Source organism: Macrobrachium nipponense, chromosome 18, assembly GCF_015104395.2.
Source record: "Macrobrachium nipponense isolate FS-2020 chromosome 18, ASM1510439v2, whole genome shotgun sequence".
Lineage (NCBI taxonomy): Eukaryota > Metazoa > Arthropoda > Malacostraca > Decapoda > Palaemonidae > Macrobrachium > Macrobrachium nipponense.
In genome coordinates this window covers 39,962,199-39,979,538 of record NC_087211.1, presented here as the reverse complement: position 1 = coordinate 39,979,538, position 17,340 = coordinate 39,962,199, and the positions used below count along the sequence as shown (strand labels likewise).

The following is a 17,340-nucleotide window of genomic DNA, read 5'->3' as shown; positions in this document are numbered from 1 at the left end:
TTTTTTGTTAATACGTGCTTATTTACTGTTCTATTTTGATAATACTTTAAGTGCATGTTCCAGGTGGATATACCAAACATGCCTACAGACCGAATTTCTATTCAAGAGAGTAGTATTTTACTGATCACCAAATTTATCCTTTTGTACGACGGGCACCGAATTTCACATTTTTGTTCATAAAATCATTTATTTTCCCTGTAGGATGATAAAACTCACAGAGAAATATGCGTTATTATAGTTGCTAATAATGCCTGATAATTTCATTAGCCTGTCTTGATTAGTGTATTTTTGGCAAATATTTTAACGATCGGCCCCCCTACAAAGCAGGGTAGGACGATCGGCACCCCTCCAAAGAGGAGCCTACCCTGAAGGAGAAGTCTTCCCCAAAGGAGAGCTCAATGGTGATAACAGAATACTGAAGACGATAGTTCAAGCCAAACTGGATGTTCCCATCCGTTCTTCTCTATCCCAGGGTTGGCCGCCTACTGTGAGATATTCTTCCTTCAGCAGCAGTGCTTCTTCCAAACGCTAGAAATTCCAGGAATTCGAGCATTCGGCGAGCTTCCCGATTATCATAGTAACAATTATCTGGGATTCTCGTCTAGCCCACTCTGGACCGTAGTTTTGCCCAAGTGTTTGCAGATCGTAAAAAACCAGAACGCTCTGAGAGTGCTTGAAATTCCGAAGAATTCTAAGCGCTTGGGGAAACCCACCGAATTCGTAGACGATCATCAGTTGGTGGTCCTCCGATTTCCCGTAGAAATTGAGGATGGGGCAGGATCCTTCCTCAACGATGGGGACTTACGTCCGGTAGGACCCGAAGGTCCCCCCGCCAAGAAATGCAGTCCCCAACGTGGAATCCTACAGAGAACGCCCTGCAGGATCCCCTCCCCTTCCCTAGTAGCCATAGAGAGAGATAATTGGATACCTCGCTCGCCTTCCCAGCGGAATAGCAGTTGGAGAAGTGAGTACGAGCAGCCATCACCTTGCAGCGATGGCCGCTCAGAGTCTGGGAAAAACGTTTATCGTCAGAAGAAAACGTTTTCCCGAGGAGGGTTACGAACTCGTACTGTAGGTTAAGCGTCTGCCGCCACCGTGAACGTCGTCTGGGTGGGGCTGAGCGAGCACCTGACAGGAGAGAGCTGATACCATCCTCTGACGCGTCCCAGTCCTCGTTGAGGCCGAAACCTCTCAAGAGTAGTGGTCCAGACGGACCGTCACGTGAACAGCGGTGATGGTCCCTCCAAGAGTCTGGGAAGCGTCATTCGTCCTTACCAGCCCCCCCCCCCCCCCCCCCCCCCACCCCCCTCACCCTCCGGTCACTCCTGTTTGCCTCGTTCCTCCCAGTGTAGCCTAAGGAGGTTGTTGGGAGGGGACGGTGAGGGAGACCTGATGCTCCTACCCTGCCTACTAGCATGCAAGTAGGTGGGAGGACTCCAGGCGAGCTGCAGGTCTGGACCAGCGGCTTCTTGTGGAGAAAACCAAGCCTGGACCAAGGTAACGGAGCGTTGGTCCTTTTTATGTCAGGGAGCTGTTGTGAGAGCTCCTCCCCTGCCTACCAGCAGAACCGGTAGGCTGGGAGGACTGTGGCGATCATCAACCACGGTGATGGTTGAGTTGCTGGTCTGGACCAGCAGTTTTCCTGCCTTCAGGAGATCACTGGCAATCGAGCTGCAGATCTGGTCGTGTGGCTTTCCTGGGGAGAGCGGCTAGACCGAGAGCAGCGGCGACGGTCCCGATGGCAATCGTTCCCCAAGGTCGTTGTGCTGATGAATCAGCGCAATGACCTCAGCAAAATTCCTCTGGATCTCAGGAGTGACCGCATCTTGAGGAGTAGGACCGTCAAGCCCCTCCAGCAAGAGCGATTCCCGAAACCCTCCTCTTTCAGAAGGAGGAACAGCGGCAGACCCCTCCCGGTCTCCTCCTGCCACTTGCGCATACAACCTGGTCAATCCGAGGACCGTGCCTGCACGTAGGGCGTCGTGGTGGGATCGTGAGGGGCGCGCGCATCACGATCACTCCTTGTTGCGCCCCCTCACGATCACTCACTGTTGCCTCGCCCTTCCGGTGTAACCCGAGGAAGTTGAAGGAACAGGAGAGGAAGACCTGACACTCCCCCCTCGCTCACCAGTAGAACCGGTGTGCTTGGGGGGGCTGCAGGCGATCGCCAATCCGCGGTGGCGGTCGAGCTGCAGGCCTGGTCGGGCTGCTCCCCTGGGGCGAGCGGCTGGACCGAGAATAGCGGCCCTGGTCCTGGTGGGAGCGGCAGTCAGGGGACCTGCAGAGACCACTGTCGCGGTGGGGGACGGGGACTGTTCTCAAGGCGCGTCGACTCGGCTGGTTCCTGCGACCGAGGGGACCTCTTACCAGCCTCAGCCTTGTGGCTGGTCTGGAACTGTCCCACAGCAACCCTGGTAACCAGCTGGTCGCTACGAGAGCGATCGCTGGCCTGGAGAGTCACCTGAGCGGCTCTCACCAGCCTTCCGCTCCGTGCCTTGGTCCTGGCGCTGAACGAACTTGGACGCCTGAGCCTTGGCTGCATGGTCGCCCTTGGGATGACCGCACACTTGGTACCTCTCGCGAACGAGAGGCCGAGCCGGAATCTGGTGTAGCGGCAGTGCCCCTAGCACCAGGCGAGGAAGTACCGGTGTTAGCCGGTACCCCCTCTGGTCCCCATCTTCTTCTTCCTTGGCGGAAGGAGAGACGGGCCCCGCGTCCCAAAGGAGGAGGAGGACCCAGCGGGAAGAAACCCCCTTCCCAACTGAAGTGAGACAGGGCCGTAGAAGTTCCCGAGGGAGCCTTCTTAGGGGGGGAGGAGGCAGCCTTCTTCTTCCTTGGCTTTGGAAGCCTTGGAAGTTGAAGGGGAAGAGGCGGTAGCAGGCAACGAAGAAGACAACGACGACATCTTCTTCTTCTTCTTCTTCTTCGTCAGCTCCCTCAGGACAGACGTCAGGTCCTCCATCCAGGATGGAGCCGGGGCTGCTGTTGCTGAAGCAACTGGGCTCGGCTGCACCTGTCCGGAGGACCAGCGACTGGGGCAGCAACACCACGGGCTGGGACGACGTCGACAGGTGCAGGAACAGCAGGAGCAGTAGGTATGGCAGGTACGGTAGGCAGGTCAGGTACAGCAGGAGACGGGGCAGCAGCCAGCAACATCCTGGGTACCGGGGCGGCAGGTCCAGGGGCGAGCTCTTTGGGCATCGGATGTCAGGGGCTGGCAGCACGAAGAACCCGGAATGGGGGAGGCATGCCTCTCCTCGCACGGCAGCGATCGGGCCCTGCACAGCGGCTGTCGGAGTCACTGACATCACGTGCGGGGGTGTAGACCAGGTGAGGAGGGGCGGCGTACCATGGAGTCAAGACATGGTGGTAGTGGTGGTCACCGCTCCATGGGTGACTGGCACAGCACCCGCCAGAGCTGGAGCAGCCCCTGGACACTCGGCATCAGCCCTGGAGCCCCGGCGACACCCGCACCTGGCCAAGGTCATCACCCACAGCAGGAGCACCTGAGGAAGTCGGGTGATAAGGAGGGGTTCCCCCTCGTGCAGGGGGGCCAGTCCCAACCCGCGCAAACGGAAGACCCCGCAATACAAATGCACGCCGGGGCACCTTGCGCCCTCCTCTACGCTCGACAGATCGGCGAAGAGAGGGAGCGAGCAACAACCCCCCCCCCCCCACCCCCCCCCCCCCCATGTGCGGGAGCTGAGCCGGGGCAGGAAAGAAACCAAGGGAGTCACTGGAGAGCTTTCCAACGACTCCTTGGCAGGTCTACGCTTCCTCCTACCCTCGTACAGCACTCACTGCACCTCCGACCAATTTACACAAAATTACATGGCTCGGTCCGAGGGCATTCACGCCCCCACACAAAGGACATGAGGATCTATCTCGGGGAAAGAGCGAAAGACCCACACTTGCGGTCCTCCACACCAGGGCAAAATCCGCGGCTTGATGGGGGGTGGGGGGGCGTGGGGATACCTCCATTGCACGAGAATCCATAATCAATGTAATAAAAAGTAATAAGAAAGTCACATACTTACAATACACTTTCACTACACTGACAAACCAAGTTGAGAAACAACACACAACCAAAGCATACGATGATGAAGCGGGCAGAGGGTGATGACGAACACGTCCTCCACCAACGCGGCTGAAAAAGCAAAAGTGATTCTTCACCTCCCAGTCGCGCCGCGCGCACTGTCGGACAAGCAGTTAACTACCGAACTCCCTTGTTCAAAGCTTACGACCGTTCCAGCTGCCGCTAGTTACCTTCCTATTGTTAAAGGACCGAAAGGTTTGTATTACCTATCGGAACAAATTGCGATTCTAACAGGTCACCGTTCCTCAAGGCCAGCAAAGACTCGGTGTCGTGCGACCTCTCCATCCTAGACATAGCTGCGTCCCCCTCCTAACCAGAAAAAGATTAGCCCATAAATTGGCACTGAAGTGAGCCCAAATAAGAAAACGCCTTGCCCCCGGATTGCAAAAGACTGGCAAGCGGGAGGTGGCACTCCTCCAACCCATCAGGGGACCTGTCAGAAGCTATCTCGGCAATCACCACAGACCAGAGGTCCAGCCAAGAAACCGTCTGCAACATAGAGGCCACCGTAGATTCCAAGGCTAAGGCGTCTTGCGGAGATAAGGACGGAGCCACTGACTTCACCTGTTCCAAAGTCATACCCGGCTTCAGGCAAATGACGTCTGGGTTAAGGTGGCGTGACAACAAAAATGCAGAGCTCGTAGCATAGTACTTCCTATGTCTTGTGAGAGGTGGGGGTAGGAGTTTGGTAGAGCCGCTAAAGCGAAGTGAACCGTCCCAGTCAGAAACAGAGGCGTTAAACCTTTGCAAGACCGACTGAACGTGCCCCGACAACGGCAGCTGAAGAGATGATTTGGGGTCCTGAGCAGCTCCCACCAAGCTTCCAAGCAAGAAGGAGTGTAGGACGACCGATTCCTGAGTCCTACTTTCCAATGGTTTGGACCCACGAATGAGATCAACAACCTCTGAAAAGGAAGACAGAAACTCCTGCATGTCCCCTTCTTCCTGCTCTGGCACCGGCGACCGAAGACGAGAAGAATGTGTAGGCTCCTCCTATGCGTTTTCTTCACCAAAATTCACAGAAGGGTTAGTAGGCAGTCTGAAATCTCTACTAGCCTATCTGGGCTGGGTCCAAGCGTCAGACCTCCCAGACGGACCTACTGAAACATTAGGCACATCACTTACCTCAACAGGTGACTCCGTACGACCATTGAAGAAAAGACACGGGCGTGGAGCGGCTGGTACGTACGTGAGATGGGGGGGGGAAACTCGAGCACTCGAGATTGACATAGAATCCCTTATAGTGAAGACTTGGAAGCAAGCAAACACTCCGGCTGCACCACCTCCGTGCTCACTACCTTCAACCTCTTGACAGGCGCCTTCAGGTCTTTACGGCGACAAATAGGCCTGGGAGAAGAAAGGAGCACTACCATCACGTGCACGGAACGGGGGAAGGTTTGCAACACGCTCGCGATGTGCAAGGACGGGGGGGGGGGGGGGGTGGGGGGGGGGCATGCTCTACGAGGTTCGGCAGCAAGCAACCCCTGCAGAACACACATCACAAACACTGCCCGAAACCACAGCACTCTCAGGAACATGTCCATGCTGTTCCTCCCACGGCAGCGAAGGAAGGGCAAGGTCCTTAGCCTTCCAATGCCTAATATGCACGAGGCGTAGAGGGGGAGAGGGATGGGGATACAGCACCAGCTTTCTTATGCGCACTCTTCTCGGAATGGTGGGGACCTAAGCAAACGCATTCCTACCAGTCCTCCCAACCGATAAGGCAGCCAACTTCACATCTAAAACAGAGTCCAGCCTCTGGAAGCACCGCTGGCATATGAGCTCGGACTGATGTGCCAGAAAAGGCTCCGAAGACGAATGGACGGGAGATATATTTCGAACTGGGCGGCAGAGATGACGTCACGGCTAAGAGAGGTGGCTCGGAGGCGGCGACTGGAAGATACGTCATCAATGAGAGTGACATCACAAGCGGTGGTGATGTACGACCTCTCCCCCCTGAGCGAGGGGAAAAGAGACGCCACTGGCGGAGAATACACAAAGATGGGCCACGTGACGACAACAACGGGGCTGATGCCGCAGCATCACTCCAAGACAAGGCAGCGGCAGACACCGGTGGAGCAATACAAGATGGCCGACTGCTCCCACCCATGGAGACGAGGCTCCTGGAGGGGGGGGGATGGCCTGGCTGGACTGGGGAGAGGGGGGTTGGCCTGGCTGGACTGGGGAGGGGGGGATGGGGGGGGCCTGGCTGGGATGGGGAGGGGGGGATGGCCTGGCTGGACTGGGGAGGGGGGGATGGCCTGGCTGGGAGGGTGGGGAGGGGGGGATGGCCTGGCTGGAGGGGACTGGGGAGGCTGGGGGATGGCCTGGCTGGCTGGGGAGGGGGGGGAGGGGGGGATGGGCTGCTGGGACTGGGGGAGGGGGCGGGGGTTGGCCTGGCTGACGTGGGCGGAGGGGGGGTAGTCGAGCCTCCTCTAAATGCGCCTAGCAACCCCACCAAGGCGGGGCGGGGTACCCCCGTAGCCCAAGCGTCTTCCAAATCACCACCATTTTGGACGCCTCTGACTCTGGAGAGAAGAGAACGATGAAAAAAAACCTCACCCATTTCTCGGGAACCCAAAAAACTCTCGAAGAAGAGGGGGCTACATTACAAATAACACCCTGGCGACCTCCCGATACTTCCATCGACGAAGCAATGGAAGAAAAGGAAGGAGAAGCAGGGGCAACGCTACTATGCGTTGCCAGATACCACAAGATTCCTTGCTTTCATCTACTTTTTTACCAGATCCAGCTAGGCGCTAGAAATTTATCCTATTGTTAAGACCAGGGTTTTTTGTCGATGAACAACAAGTAACTAAAAACTCAACCTTCTGGGATGAAATACAATGAGAGATGTCCAGCTTCATTGCATTAGTAGAAGGTAAAAAAGAATTTTCTGCCCAAGCAACAAACAACATAGGCCACAGGGATTTGCTACCACTTGTCTCTCCCCTTGCTAGAGAGAGGATAAGTGCTACTGAGAAGCAGATTTGTTTATTGTAATGGAACAAACAAAATAAATGCAACCAGTATGGCTGCCACACACCTGTATCAGACCCGTTCCAGCTTATGACGTGTCAAATTCTTCAACCCACCTGCCAGGATGAACAAAGGGAAAAAGAGAAAGGAGACCAGCCATCTCCCTCATTCTCGCTCCCACATAATCATCTAAGGTAAGATACAAACAGTCCCGCTTGGGGCACTGGATTAACTACGTAACTTGATGGGCAACCACTACCGGACCTAAGGAAAAAGTGTCTAAGGATCTGAGGGCAATGTCCTTCAGGAAAAGGAAGTGAACGTGGTCTGCTAAATTCAGGAACCAGCATTCAAACCCTATGAAGAGACAAGCTCTTTTAAATTTCCAGAGGAACTCATTCTCTGATGCCATATGCTCTAACCTGCACACTGTGACAGAACTATCAAATGAGGATTAGTATGCCTTTTTAATCACCTCACGCAGCCAGAATGAAAAGATCTTGGAAACTTCCATTCTGGATTGACCAGTGCCAACACAAAGTCTACAACACCTACGTCTTAGGTGGAGAATCCTTAGATAGCAGGGCAGAGCTTGACAGTACGTACTAGGCAAAACTCCTACAGATCACTGTCTACCAATTTATTCAAAAGAATGAAAATTTTCCATCTGAACCGAGGGATTTTCAGTCTTACCTACGAAATCCGGGACAAACTCGAAGGCTAAAGACCTCTCACCCCTGGTGCTGCCATGAAGCTAACTCTCTTTTCAAGGAAGCCAAGACAAACAGGAAAACTGTCTTAGAGTCAGATCCCTGACTGACAATTGAAGTAGTGGTTTGAATGGAGCTCAAGTGAGACTACTCATGACCAGAGTAAGGTTGCACATTGCATATTTGAGCTCCCTTGTTGAACAGTATTCTCTCTACTGAAATTCAGTGGAGAGAAATACTGTTGATGACCCCAACCGTAGTAGGTGGCCCACTTGCCCTGGTAAACTGCTGACGAAGACCTCCTGAGATAGCCGGACATCTGGCCTGCTGCCTTGCGAGTAAACCTTCTCGCTTTCAGGAGATACTCGACCGTCTCCAGCCGTGTAGCGACAGAGATTTTACCGACTGGTGGAACATTTCCACATGAGGCTGGCAAGAGAGGCCCCAAGGAGGATTTTCTCTCAGAATTGCTGAACAGAAGATAACAGAAGTTTCTGGGAACACTTCTGCCATAACACATACAGAGGCACCAACAATGACATCCTGAAATTCCTGGGGCTCACAAATCTGTCCAGGACCTGAAGTAACTGGCAGAACTGAGGGAATGCATACCTGGAGATGCCAAGGATGCTGAATAGCGTCCTCTGCCTGAGGAAGAGATCCTAACACCTCCAAAGAAGTAACCCTCCAGCTTCCTGTTGAAGCAAGGCAAAAGAGGTTGGAGCATGGGTCTTCCGTAAAGATAAAATGTCAAACCACTACGTCTTGATTCAGAGACCACTCCATACATAGGACTTTACTCCAATGGCTAGATTATCAGCCACCACACTCCTCCTGCATGGAATGTAGCTTTCTATGAGCTCCACAGAGGTGTCGACCACACACTGGTGCATCTCGACTGTTAAACGAGGGGAGCTGGCAGCTGAAAGGAGTTTTCATCTCCGATGAACAATTCTGTGACCATAAATAGAAGACCTCTAGAATCCATCACCAAAAAGAGGTCTAACAAGGTCTTCCAAGGTCTAAAAGACAATAGGATACCCTATGGGGATGTCCTAGAACAAAAAACTCAGCACAGATATGCTCAAAATCTCCTACTGTAAACTTTTGCAAGACAAAGTAATTAATTGCACTGTAGAACTGGGACAAGTCCTTGAGCTGCCCAGGAAACATGCATCTTCAACAACATCCTTGAGCTGCCCAGGAAACATGCATCTTCAACAACATCCTTGAGCTGCCCAGGAAACATGCTTCTTCAACAACAGAGACTTCCTATGAGGTGGTCCCTTATGACAACATACAATCAGTATGCTACTCATCAGGGGAGTCGCCCTATAGTGATAGGTCACAGCCCCCCTTCTATAGGCTAAGGAACCAGCATGGCAGTGTTCCTGAGCAACATAAAACAGGCTAGGGTAAATAGGCAAGGGAAGCTTCAACTAACACAACCATTAATTGTTATTCTAGGTTAGCCTAAGAACTTATCCACACAGGCCTGCTACACAAGAATTCTAGCACTTAGGCTAAGCTAAGATGGAAAGAAAGGCTCAAACTAACAAAACTAGCTATGCTAGTTTGTGAATTAACCCCTTGCAAGGTTAAGAAATCAACCATTTAGCTAGTTAAGTTAGACTACGAACTCAACCACTTAGGCTAGGTCAAGGTAGCTTTGAACTAGATGGGTTAGGCTAAGAACTCAACCACTTAGACTAGGTTAAGATAGCCTTGAACTAGTTAGGCTAGGCTAAGAACTCAATCACTTAGACTAGGATAAGGTAGCTTTGAACTAGTAGGCTAGGCTGAGAACTCAATCACTAAGACTAGGTTAAAGTATGTTAGAACTAGTCAGGATAGGCTAAGAACTCAACCATTTAGACTAGGTTAAAGTAGCTTTGAACTAGTCAGGCTAGCCTAAGGATATGGGGGTAATTCTGGATATGGTAGCTTTGAACTGGTTAGACTAGCTAAGAACTCTGCACTTGCAAGGCTAAGAACTCAACCAATTTGGCTAGGTTAAGATAGCTTTTGAACTAGTTAGGCTAGGCTAACACCTCAACCACTTAGGCTAGGTCACGTTAGCTTTGAACTACTTGCGAGGTAAGATTTCAATTACTTAGGCTAGGCTAAAACAGAAAGGCCAGTGTTTCCTTACCTTACTGTACTTGTGAAGAGGAGGAGATTCCTGAAAACTTTTCCCTATACCATTACTCAGACTCCACTAATCAGTACTTTGACATCTAGTAAACTAGCCATAATGTTTAGTTAAAAGTAACTATGGATGCCATTTTATGTATATCAGCTGACAGCATATAATTCCTTTGGTGGCCACTTGGGCAGATGAATTCCAGATACTGTACATGGTAGAAAAACCAAATGCTAATTTTTTCCCTCCAAGAGATAATAAACACAATTCACAATACATTATCCTACTTAACCAAATGTATGTACAAGTCACAACATCAACAAAACTGCACTAGTACTTACATGACAAAAGGAGGCAAGGCTTTCTTTAAAACATTCATTACTGGTATTGATTTCATGATCTTGATATCATACAAGTGAAATGACAAATTGCTTCAAATACTGTACAGAGCAAATTCTGCCCATCCAACTATGGCATAAAGAATTATACTAGATGATTCCAAAACAAGATGTCGCAAATAATCCAATAGTTCTTAGCTGTTTGAGACAGCAATCTCTCAAGGACCTGATAAGATAACATACTTCAGTTGTTTTAACATAACTTTTACATCAGAACATCAAAAAACTACTATGGTATGATCTATTGTACAGTACTGACCTAATTTTTTGTTCTTCTGTTTGTAAGCTAGGTTAAGCATAGATTTGGTGGGTGTGTATTTATATGATATGCATTCTTTAAATTTTTTCTTTACCTATTATTCTCCATCTTTCACTGTTGTCTTTTATATTAACCAAACAAGTTCTAGTTGCAGTTGGGTAATTATACTACACCCACATCATGCCTAAGTCTTCCTTGTTTTGCTACATCTACTGCACCAAGAATGTGTCGAAATAGATTTTCACATTTAATAAAATCTTCCTATTACCACTGAATACTGTCATCTTCAAAAGTTTCTCTATTAGTAGTATATAAAACTAAATTACTTTTCCTATTTATCCGACATGCCTCTTACATTTTCCTTTAGCACTTCCTGTCTGATATCCTACTTAAAACTTGTACATACAGTATATGCCTGATATTAATTGCTATAATTTTCTATTCTTTGTTTTCTGTACCTGTAGAAGATGCAGGTAAACATGTTTTAGGTCTTACAGTAAATCTATAAATTAAAAATTCCCACTTTAGTCTTGTTAACACCCTAAGGTACTATTATTATTAGAAAACAGGTCAAGTAATTATTTGAAAACCCCAAAAACTTTATAATGAATTATTCTGCGTCTCATGATTTTATCATTTTACCAAGCACAAAATACAGTTTTTCTTAATCAGAATAAAATGTGAACAAGTGAAAGTCTTAATACATTATGCGGTATCTCACAGAATATAATTTAAATGGTACTGAATAACAGAACAGAATGACTATAAAGACATTTTTATGCAGTATGAGAAGACTTTAATGTATATGCACTAATGATAATATAAACATTTTTCAAGTAATTTGTGTTTTCCTGAAGGTATACAAACAACAACAAATTCACAGGTCATGGAGAGTGCACTTACTCATGACAGGGCAAAGGCTATCCATAACAAGTCAAAACTTTCCTAGAAGACAAAACTTCTACAGAAAAGAAGGGAGGGAGGGGGGGGGGGGGAATTATCCCTTGCTAAATCTGGATGACAGGACTGCATGGGCCCTGTCACTTCCCTGGATCCCTGCAAGGCAAGGATCCTGTTTTGGCAGTACAGGCTAGCTAGGCAAGACCCATACCCCTGGGTTCCAGGGAACCCCAGATAGCAGTTACACCACTGCAGAGAGCATGGGTAGCAGCAGGGGGGTCCTGAACCAATGGTCCAAGAGCCTTGACGGATTGGTCTGCCTGGATAGCAGTTGCACCAGTGCATGGCGCAAAGTAGCATCAGAGTCCTGGACCAGCAGTATGACAGCCTTATCTGGACTAGTACCCCAGGGGCTGGAATGACCTCAGGGACCAGCTGACCTGGGGAATGGCTGGCTTGGGTACTGGCCAGCCCAAAGATTGAGTGGCCCCAAGGTAACGGCTGCACCAAAATGGTAAACTATGGGTGCAACAGTATCGTAGTGTGAGCCGATCAGTCTTCTTCCTCAGAAATGGACCAAATGCTGGAAGCCTATCTAGCCTTCCTACAGGAATAGTCAAACATAGTAGCCCTTTTTTCTCTCCACTTGAAAGTATCGAAATAGGAAGATCAGCAGTGGTGGAGAATTCAGCGAAATTCATCACTACTGAACAACCTGATCTGAAGATCAGAGCTGTCAATAGTGTCTGAAACAGAAGACTGTGGCTTGCTAACCCCTCTCCAATGGCTCTGAGCTGGTGACAGACGGGTTGAAGCGTAATCTGATCACCAAGGATGTAGATTATGGAGGAATTGGGAACACCACCTCATTTTTCCTCAAAAACTAAATTAAAAAGTGAGATTACGGGATTGAACAAGCAGCACAAACAGGCAGTGCAAACAAACCATACCCCAACCATTCCCGCAAGACTGTTTGTGGAGAGCCTAATCAAACTTAACCCACTTCCAAGATTAGGTAACAAAAGTCACTGCACCGTGTGAACGACTTGTGCTAAATCCTCTCCATGTAATCCCACAGAACTGCAGTGAAAATCACAAATTTTAAGTAATTTCTAATCTATACTTACCCTGAACTACTTTCTTAGGAGAATCCTTGATGAAAATCTGGTACCGACCAGAAAAAACTGTTTGTCACCTCCAGACCCCCAGCCAGGTATGCCCCAGGGTCGAAGATCACCTCTGACCTGCAGTCCTTTCCACGCCCGAAGAGCTCCTGCCCTCAGATATGCGGGGATGGAAAGGTGGGCATAAAAATTCTGTAGTTCAGGGTAAGTATAGCTAGGAAAAATACAATAAACTTAAAATTTGTGATTTGTTCCGACGCCGTATACTTACCCCGAACTACTTTCTTAGGAGACTTAATCCTTTGGAGGTGGGAGTATCTAGGGAAGGATGAGTCCCTACCTGGAAGAGGTCAGCCTCCTTCAGGCAGGAAGGAGGAGGGGGAAGAGGAGGGAGAGCCGCTCTGCCTGATTAGGGCGGAGGTGGGGATCTGCTCGCCGTATACAGTGGACCCCCTGTATTCGCGTTCTCCAGATTCGCGGACTCACACATTCGCGGATTTCTCTGGGGAACGTTTCCCTGCATTATTCGCGGAAAATTCGCGCATTCGCGGTATTTTTCTATGATAAATATCCACAAATTCCTGGTTTTTTTGATGAATTTCATCATAAAATGCACTTTTTGTGATAAAACTATTAAAAAACCAAGTATGAAAATTTTTAGTGGGTTTTTCTTGAGTTTTAACTAACAAAATAGGCTGTTTTTAGCATTTTCATAGGGGTTCCAAACATTCGCGGATTCTAACTATTCACATGGGGGTCTGGTACGCATCCCCCGCGAATACGGGGGGACCACTGTACAGAGGCAATCCAGACTGGTGGTTAGAGGAGGGAATAAAACTATGAGTGTAAAGCAATGGTCTGTAAAAACGAATATTCCTCTCATAGACTCACCTGAAGATTGAAGAATTTTGGCAATTACGTCAAAGCCCCAGTAGGGAAAGGGGGGAGAGGAGCAGGATAGGATACGGAGGATGGACACACCTCATACACACACTCGCATTCATACGATGCATACCCGCCCCAGGGCTAGGCTAGATTCTCTGCTGGCCCGCCACCACCGGTCCTATCTTAAAGGCATCAAGGGACCTCCTCATGCAATCCTTGAGGTAATGGGTCATAAAGGTGAATGTCTCCTCCACACCCCTGCCCGTAGGATCTGGCCAACGGCCAGATTCTTGGAGAAAGACAAGGAGGTGCCTATACCCCTGATGTCATGGGGCTTTGCACCTTGCAGGGGGACCAGCCCCGCTCCCTCGTAGGCCCTCCTAATGGTCTCCCTCAACCAGAAGGAGAAGGTGTTTTTCGCAACCGTCCTCTTCTCGCGCGCCAGGTAAAGACGAAAAGGTTTTGAATACCGGGGCGGAGTCTTTCCGTTCTGCTGAGATACTTCCTCACCGCCCTGACTGGGCAGAGGAGCAGGTCCTTGAGATCCTCGGACTTCGGAAGGGCTGGAATGGAGAACTCCATGAACCGCTCATCTACCACCAAAGGGTTCTGGGTCTTGGCTACGAAGGACGGAACGAATTTGAAGGTTAGTTCTCTCCAACCCCTTGAGTGGGACACCTGGTAGGAGAGGCCATGAAGCTCTCCCACCCTCTTGGAGGATGCTAAAGCCAAGAGGAAGACCATCTTAAGTGTGAGCTCTCGGTCTGTGATATCTTTGAGCGGCTCGAAAGGGGGCTTTTTCAGAGCAGCCAAGACCCTGGCCACGTCCCAGCAAGGTATTGACAGGGACCTGGGGGGGCATGGCTGTTCAAATCCCCTAATGACTAGGGAGATGTCCTTGGAATTCCCCAGGTCTACCCCTCTGTGATAAAAGACCTGGCTCAAGGCCGCCCTGATAGCCGCGATGGAGAGCCCCTTGTCCTCCCTTAGATGGACTAGGAATTCCTCGACGTGGGGAATCTTGGTTCATAGGGGGTCAAGTTCTGTCCCATACACCAGGTCCTGAAAAGCTTCCACTTTGCTTGGTAACCCGCTGCGGAGGACTTCCTGAGGCATCCCAACATGCGGGAGGCCACCTTGTGCGAGAACCCCCTCTTGTTCAGGAGGAGCTCAATAGCCTCCACCCGTGGAGGCAGAGGGCGTCCAGGCCCTCGTGGAACCTCTCGAAGTGGGGCTGCCTTAGAAGGTCCAGCCTTCGGGGGAGTTTCCAGGGTTCTTGAATGGACATCTCCAGGAGATCCGGGAACCAGTCCCTGTCTGGCACCTGGGGGCTACAAGGGTCATGACTGTGGCTGCTTGGGAGGTCTGGAGTCGATTGAGGACCTGCCTGAGGACTCCAAAGGGGGTAAAGGCGTAGAGGTTTAGCCCATCCCAGGGGTGCTGGAACACGTCTTCTCACACCGCTGCCGGGTCCAGGACCAGGGAGCAGAACACCGGGGAGCTTGCGGTTCAGGCTCGTTGCGAACAAGTCCAAGGAGGGGGAGCCCCTTCTCCCGATCAACTCGCCCACTACTGCCGGGTGTAGGGACCAATCCGCCCCTAGGACCTGGCCTTGCCTTCTGAGTCCGTCAGCAATCACGTTCCTTTTTCCTGGAATGAACCTTGCTGACAAGGAGATCCCAGCGTTCTCCGCCCACTCCAGAATGGTCTCCGCCAGGTCAGGGGTCGCAATCTCAGACCCCCTGGCTTTTTGACGTAAGCAATGACGATGGCATTGTCGCACATGACTGCCACTCTCTTCTTTCTCAGGCAGGTTTTGAAGACTTGGAGCCCATTGAGGATGGCCAGGAGCTCCAGGTTGTTGATATGGAGTTCGTGTTCCCGTTCCGACCACTCCCCCTGCTCATTTCTGCCTGTAGGTGGGCTCCCCAGCCCTCCCTCAATAGGTCCGTGAATAGGAACATCTCCGGAGGGACGTCTGCCAGCGGAAACCCCTGCAGAGGTTCGTGTCGCCTAACCACCAGCGAAGGACCTCCACTATCATCTCCCATGGGTTCTTCCCGTCTGAGGCCATCCGTCCTTCAAGTTCCACTGGACGGGCCTCATCTTCAGCCTTCCCTGGGGTACTAGCTTCTCCAGGGGGACGAGGTGGCCTATCAGCCTCTGCCACTCTCAAGCTGGTCAGGTCGTTTCTGTCAGGAAGGGGTCGCTACATCCTTGAAGCTGGAAATTCGTTCCTTCGACGGGAACGCCCTAGCTCTTACTTTATCTAGGTCCATTCCAAGGTACACCATCCTGTTGGTGGGCTCCAAGTGTGACTTCTCCCAGTTCAGGACGATACCCAGATGAGAGCAGAGGTTCAGGAGTTCGTCCCTCTGCCCCCTTAAGTGATCCTTTGAGGAGGAAAGTAGCCAATCGTCCAGGTACCGCATGAGGCGCATGCCCCTCTTGTGGGCCCAGGCAGACACGAGGGAGAATATCCTTGTAAAAACCTGCAGTGCCGTGGACAGGCCAAAACAGAGGGTCCTGAACTGGTACGTCGATCCCTCCCACCTTATGCGGAGGTACTTCCTGCTGGAGGGGTGTACTGGGATTTGGAAGTATGCACCCTAGAGGTCCAGGGACAGCATGTAGTCCCCTTCCCTCAAGGCTGCCAGAACAGAGCAAGGGGTCTCCATCTTAAATTCTGTCTTGAGGACCTACGTGTTGAGGATGGATAGGTCTATTACCAGTCTCCACACCCCTGACGCCTTCACCACAAGGAATAGGCGGCTGAAGAACCCTGGGAGTGGGTGATCACTCGCTGGAGGTCTGCCTTCTCCAGCAGAGACAGGACCTCCAGCCGAAGAGCCTCTCAGTGACTGGGGATCCGGGGGCTGAATGCCCCACTGTCCGGCTCCCCCGTCAGGGGAGGTTTTCCATCTCGGAGGAGGGGGCTTTAGCAGTCCTGGAGGAAGGCCAAGTTCTCTGATGGCCCCAGCCTCCTGCAGAAGATTCTGACATACCCATGGGGGTCCTTGTCTTGGCTTCTGTGCATCCAAGCTATGTCTTGGCATTGGTTTCCTGCCCAAGGACGACGCCCTGTAGATGACGGAGTCCTGGTTGGCCTTCCTCCAACGTTCAATGGCTTCTTCTACCAGGCAATGCAGGAAAAGGGTTTTGCCCGACACTGGAGCATTCCAGAGAGCCTTCGCCTCCCTGTCCGGGAAGCCCCTCGGGAGCCGAACGAGAACTGCGTCTCTCCGTCTCAGGACCCAGTTCATCCATTGGGTCAGAACCTGGGTGGTCAGGAAGCCCAGAGACTTGCCCCCTGACAATAACAACTCCTTGAAGGCTGCCAACTCGTTCTCGTCCTGCAGGTCGTGTTCCGTCGTGAAGCTGGTGACCACATCCGTCCAGTGGTCCAACCACGACGCAACGTGAATGGAGGTCCACACTGTGGACTCCATAGCCATGACCTCCTGTTGGAAGAATGCAACAGGGCCTATCAATAATCTGTCTCCCAAACAGCCTGGCAAGAGAGTTGTGAAGGGGCCTTCAACCGTCTTCAGGGCTAGGTACATGCCCTCTGGCGCATACAACTTCCTCTGCCTAGCTTTGGCAGCTGGGAGGAGCTTCAGTGAGCCCAAGGCTCTCAGTCAGGGAGTTCTTGGATCCTGCAACCACTTCCTCCACCTGTGCCAGGGCCTCGGCTGAGTAGAGGGCCTGGGGGAGGGATAGGGAAGGTTTGGACTCCACCTTCCCCCCGAAGAGGCAGTCTACTGCAGAGAGCCTCCTGGATTCGGGGAGAGCAGGGGGTTCCGCCAAACCGTTCTGCGCCTGGATCAGCCTGAGCAAGCCCTCATC

The 17,340-nt window shown here is 51.1% G+C and overlaps 1 protein-coding gene across 3 annotated transcripts in view; it reads right to left on the bottom strand.

Moving 5' to 3' along the window:
* LOC135196998 (protein PHTF2-like) overlaps positions 1–17,340 on the bottom strand; it is a gene marked incomplete at its 3' end in the record, with an annotated part of 362,229 nt that overhangs the window by 306,289 nt on the left and 38,600 nt on the right. For 2 of the 3 annotated variants that reach the window (XM_064223888.1, XM_064223886.1), the window contains 1 exon segment: positions 10,270–10,433. In XM_064223888.1, the coding sequence (XP_064079958.1) occupies positions 10,270–10,325 (56 nt within the window). In that variant the 5' untranslated portion in view covers positions 10,326–10,433. 3 annotated transcript variants of the gene reach the window in all.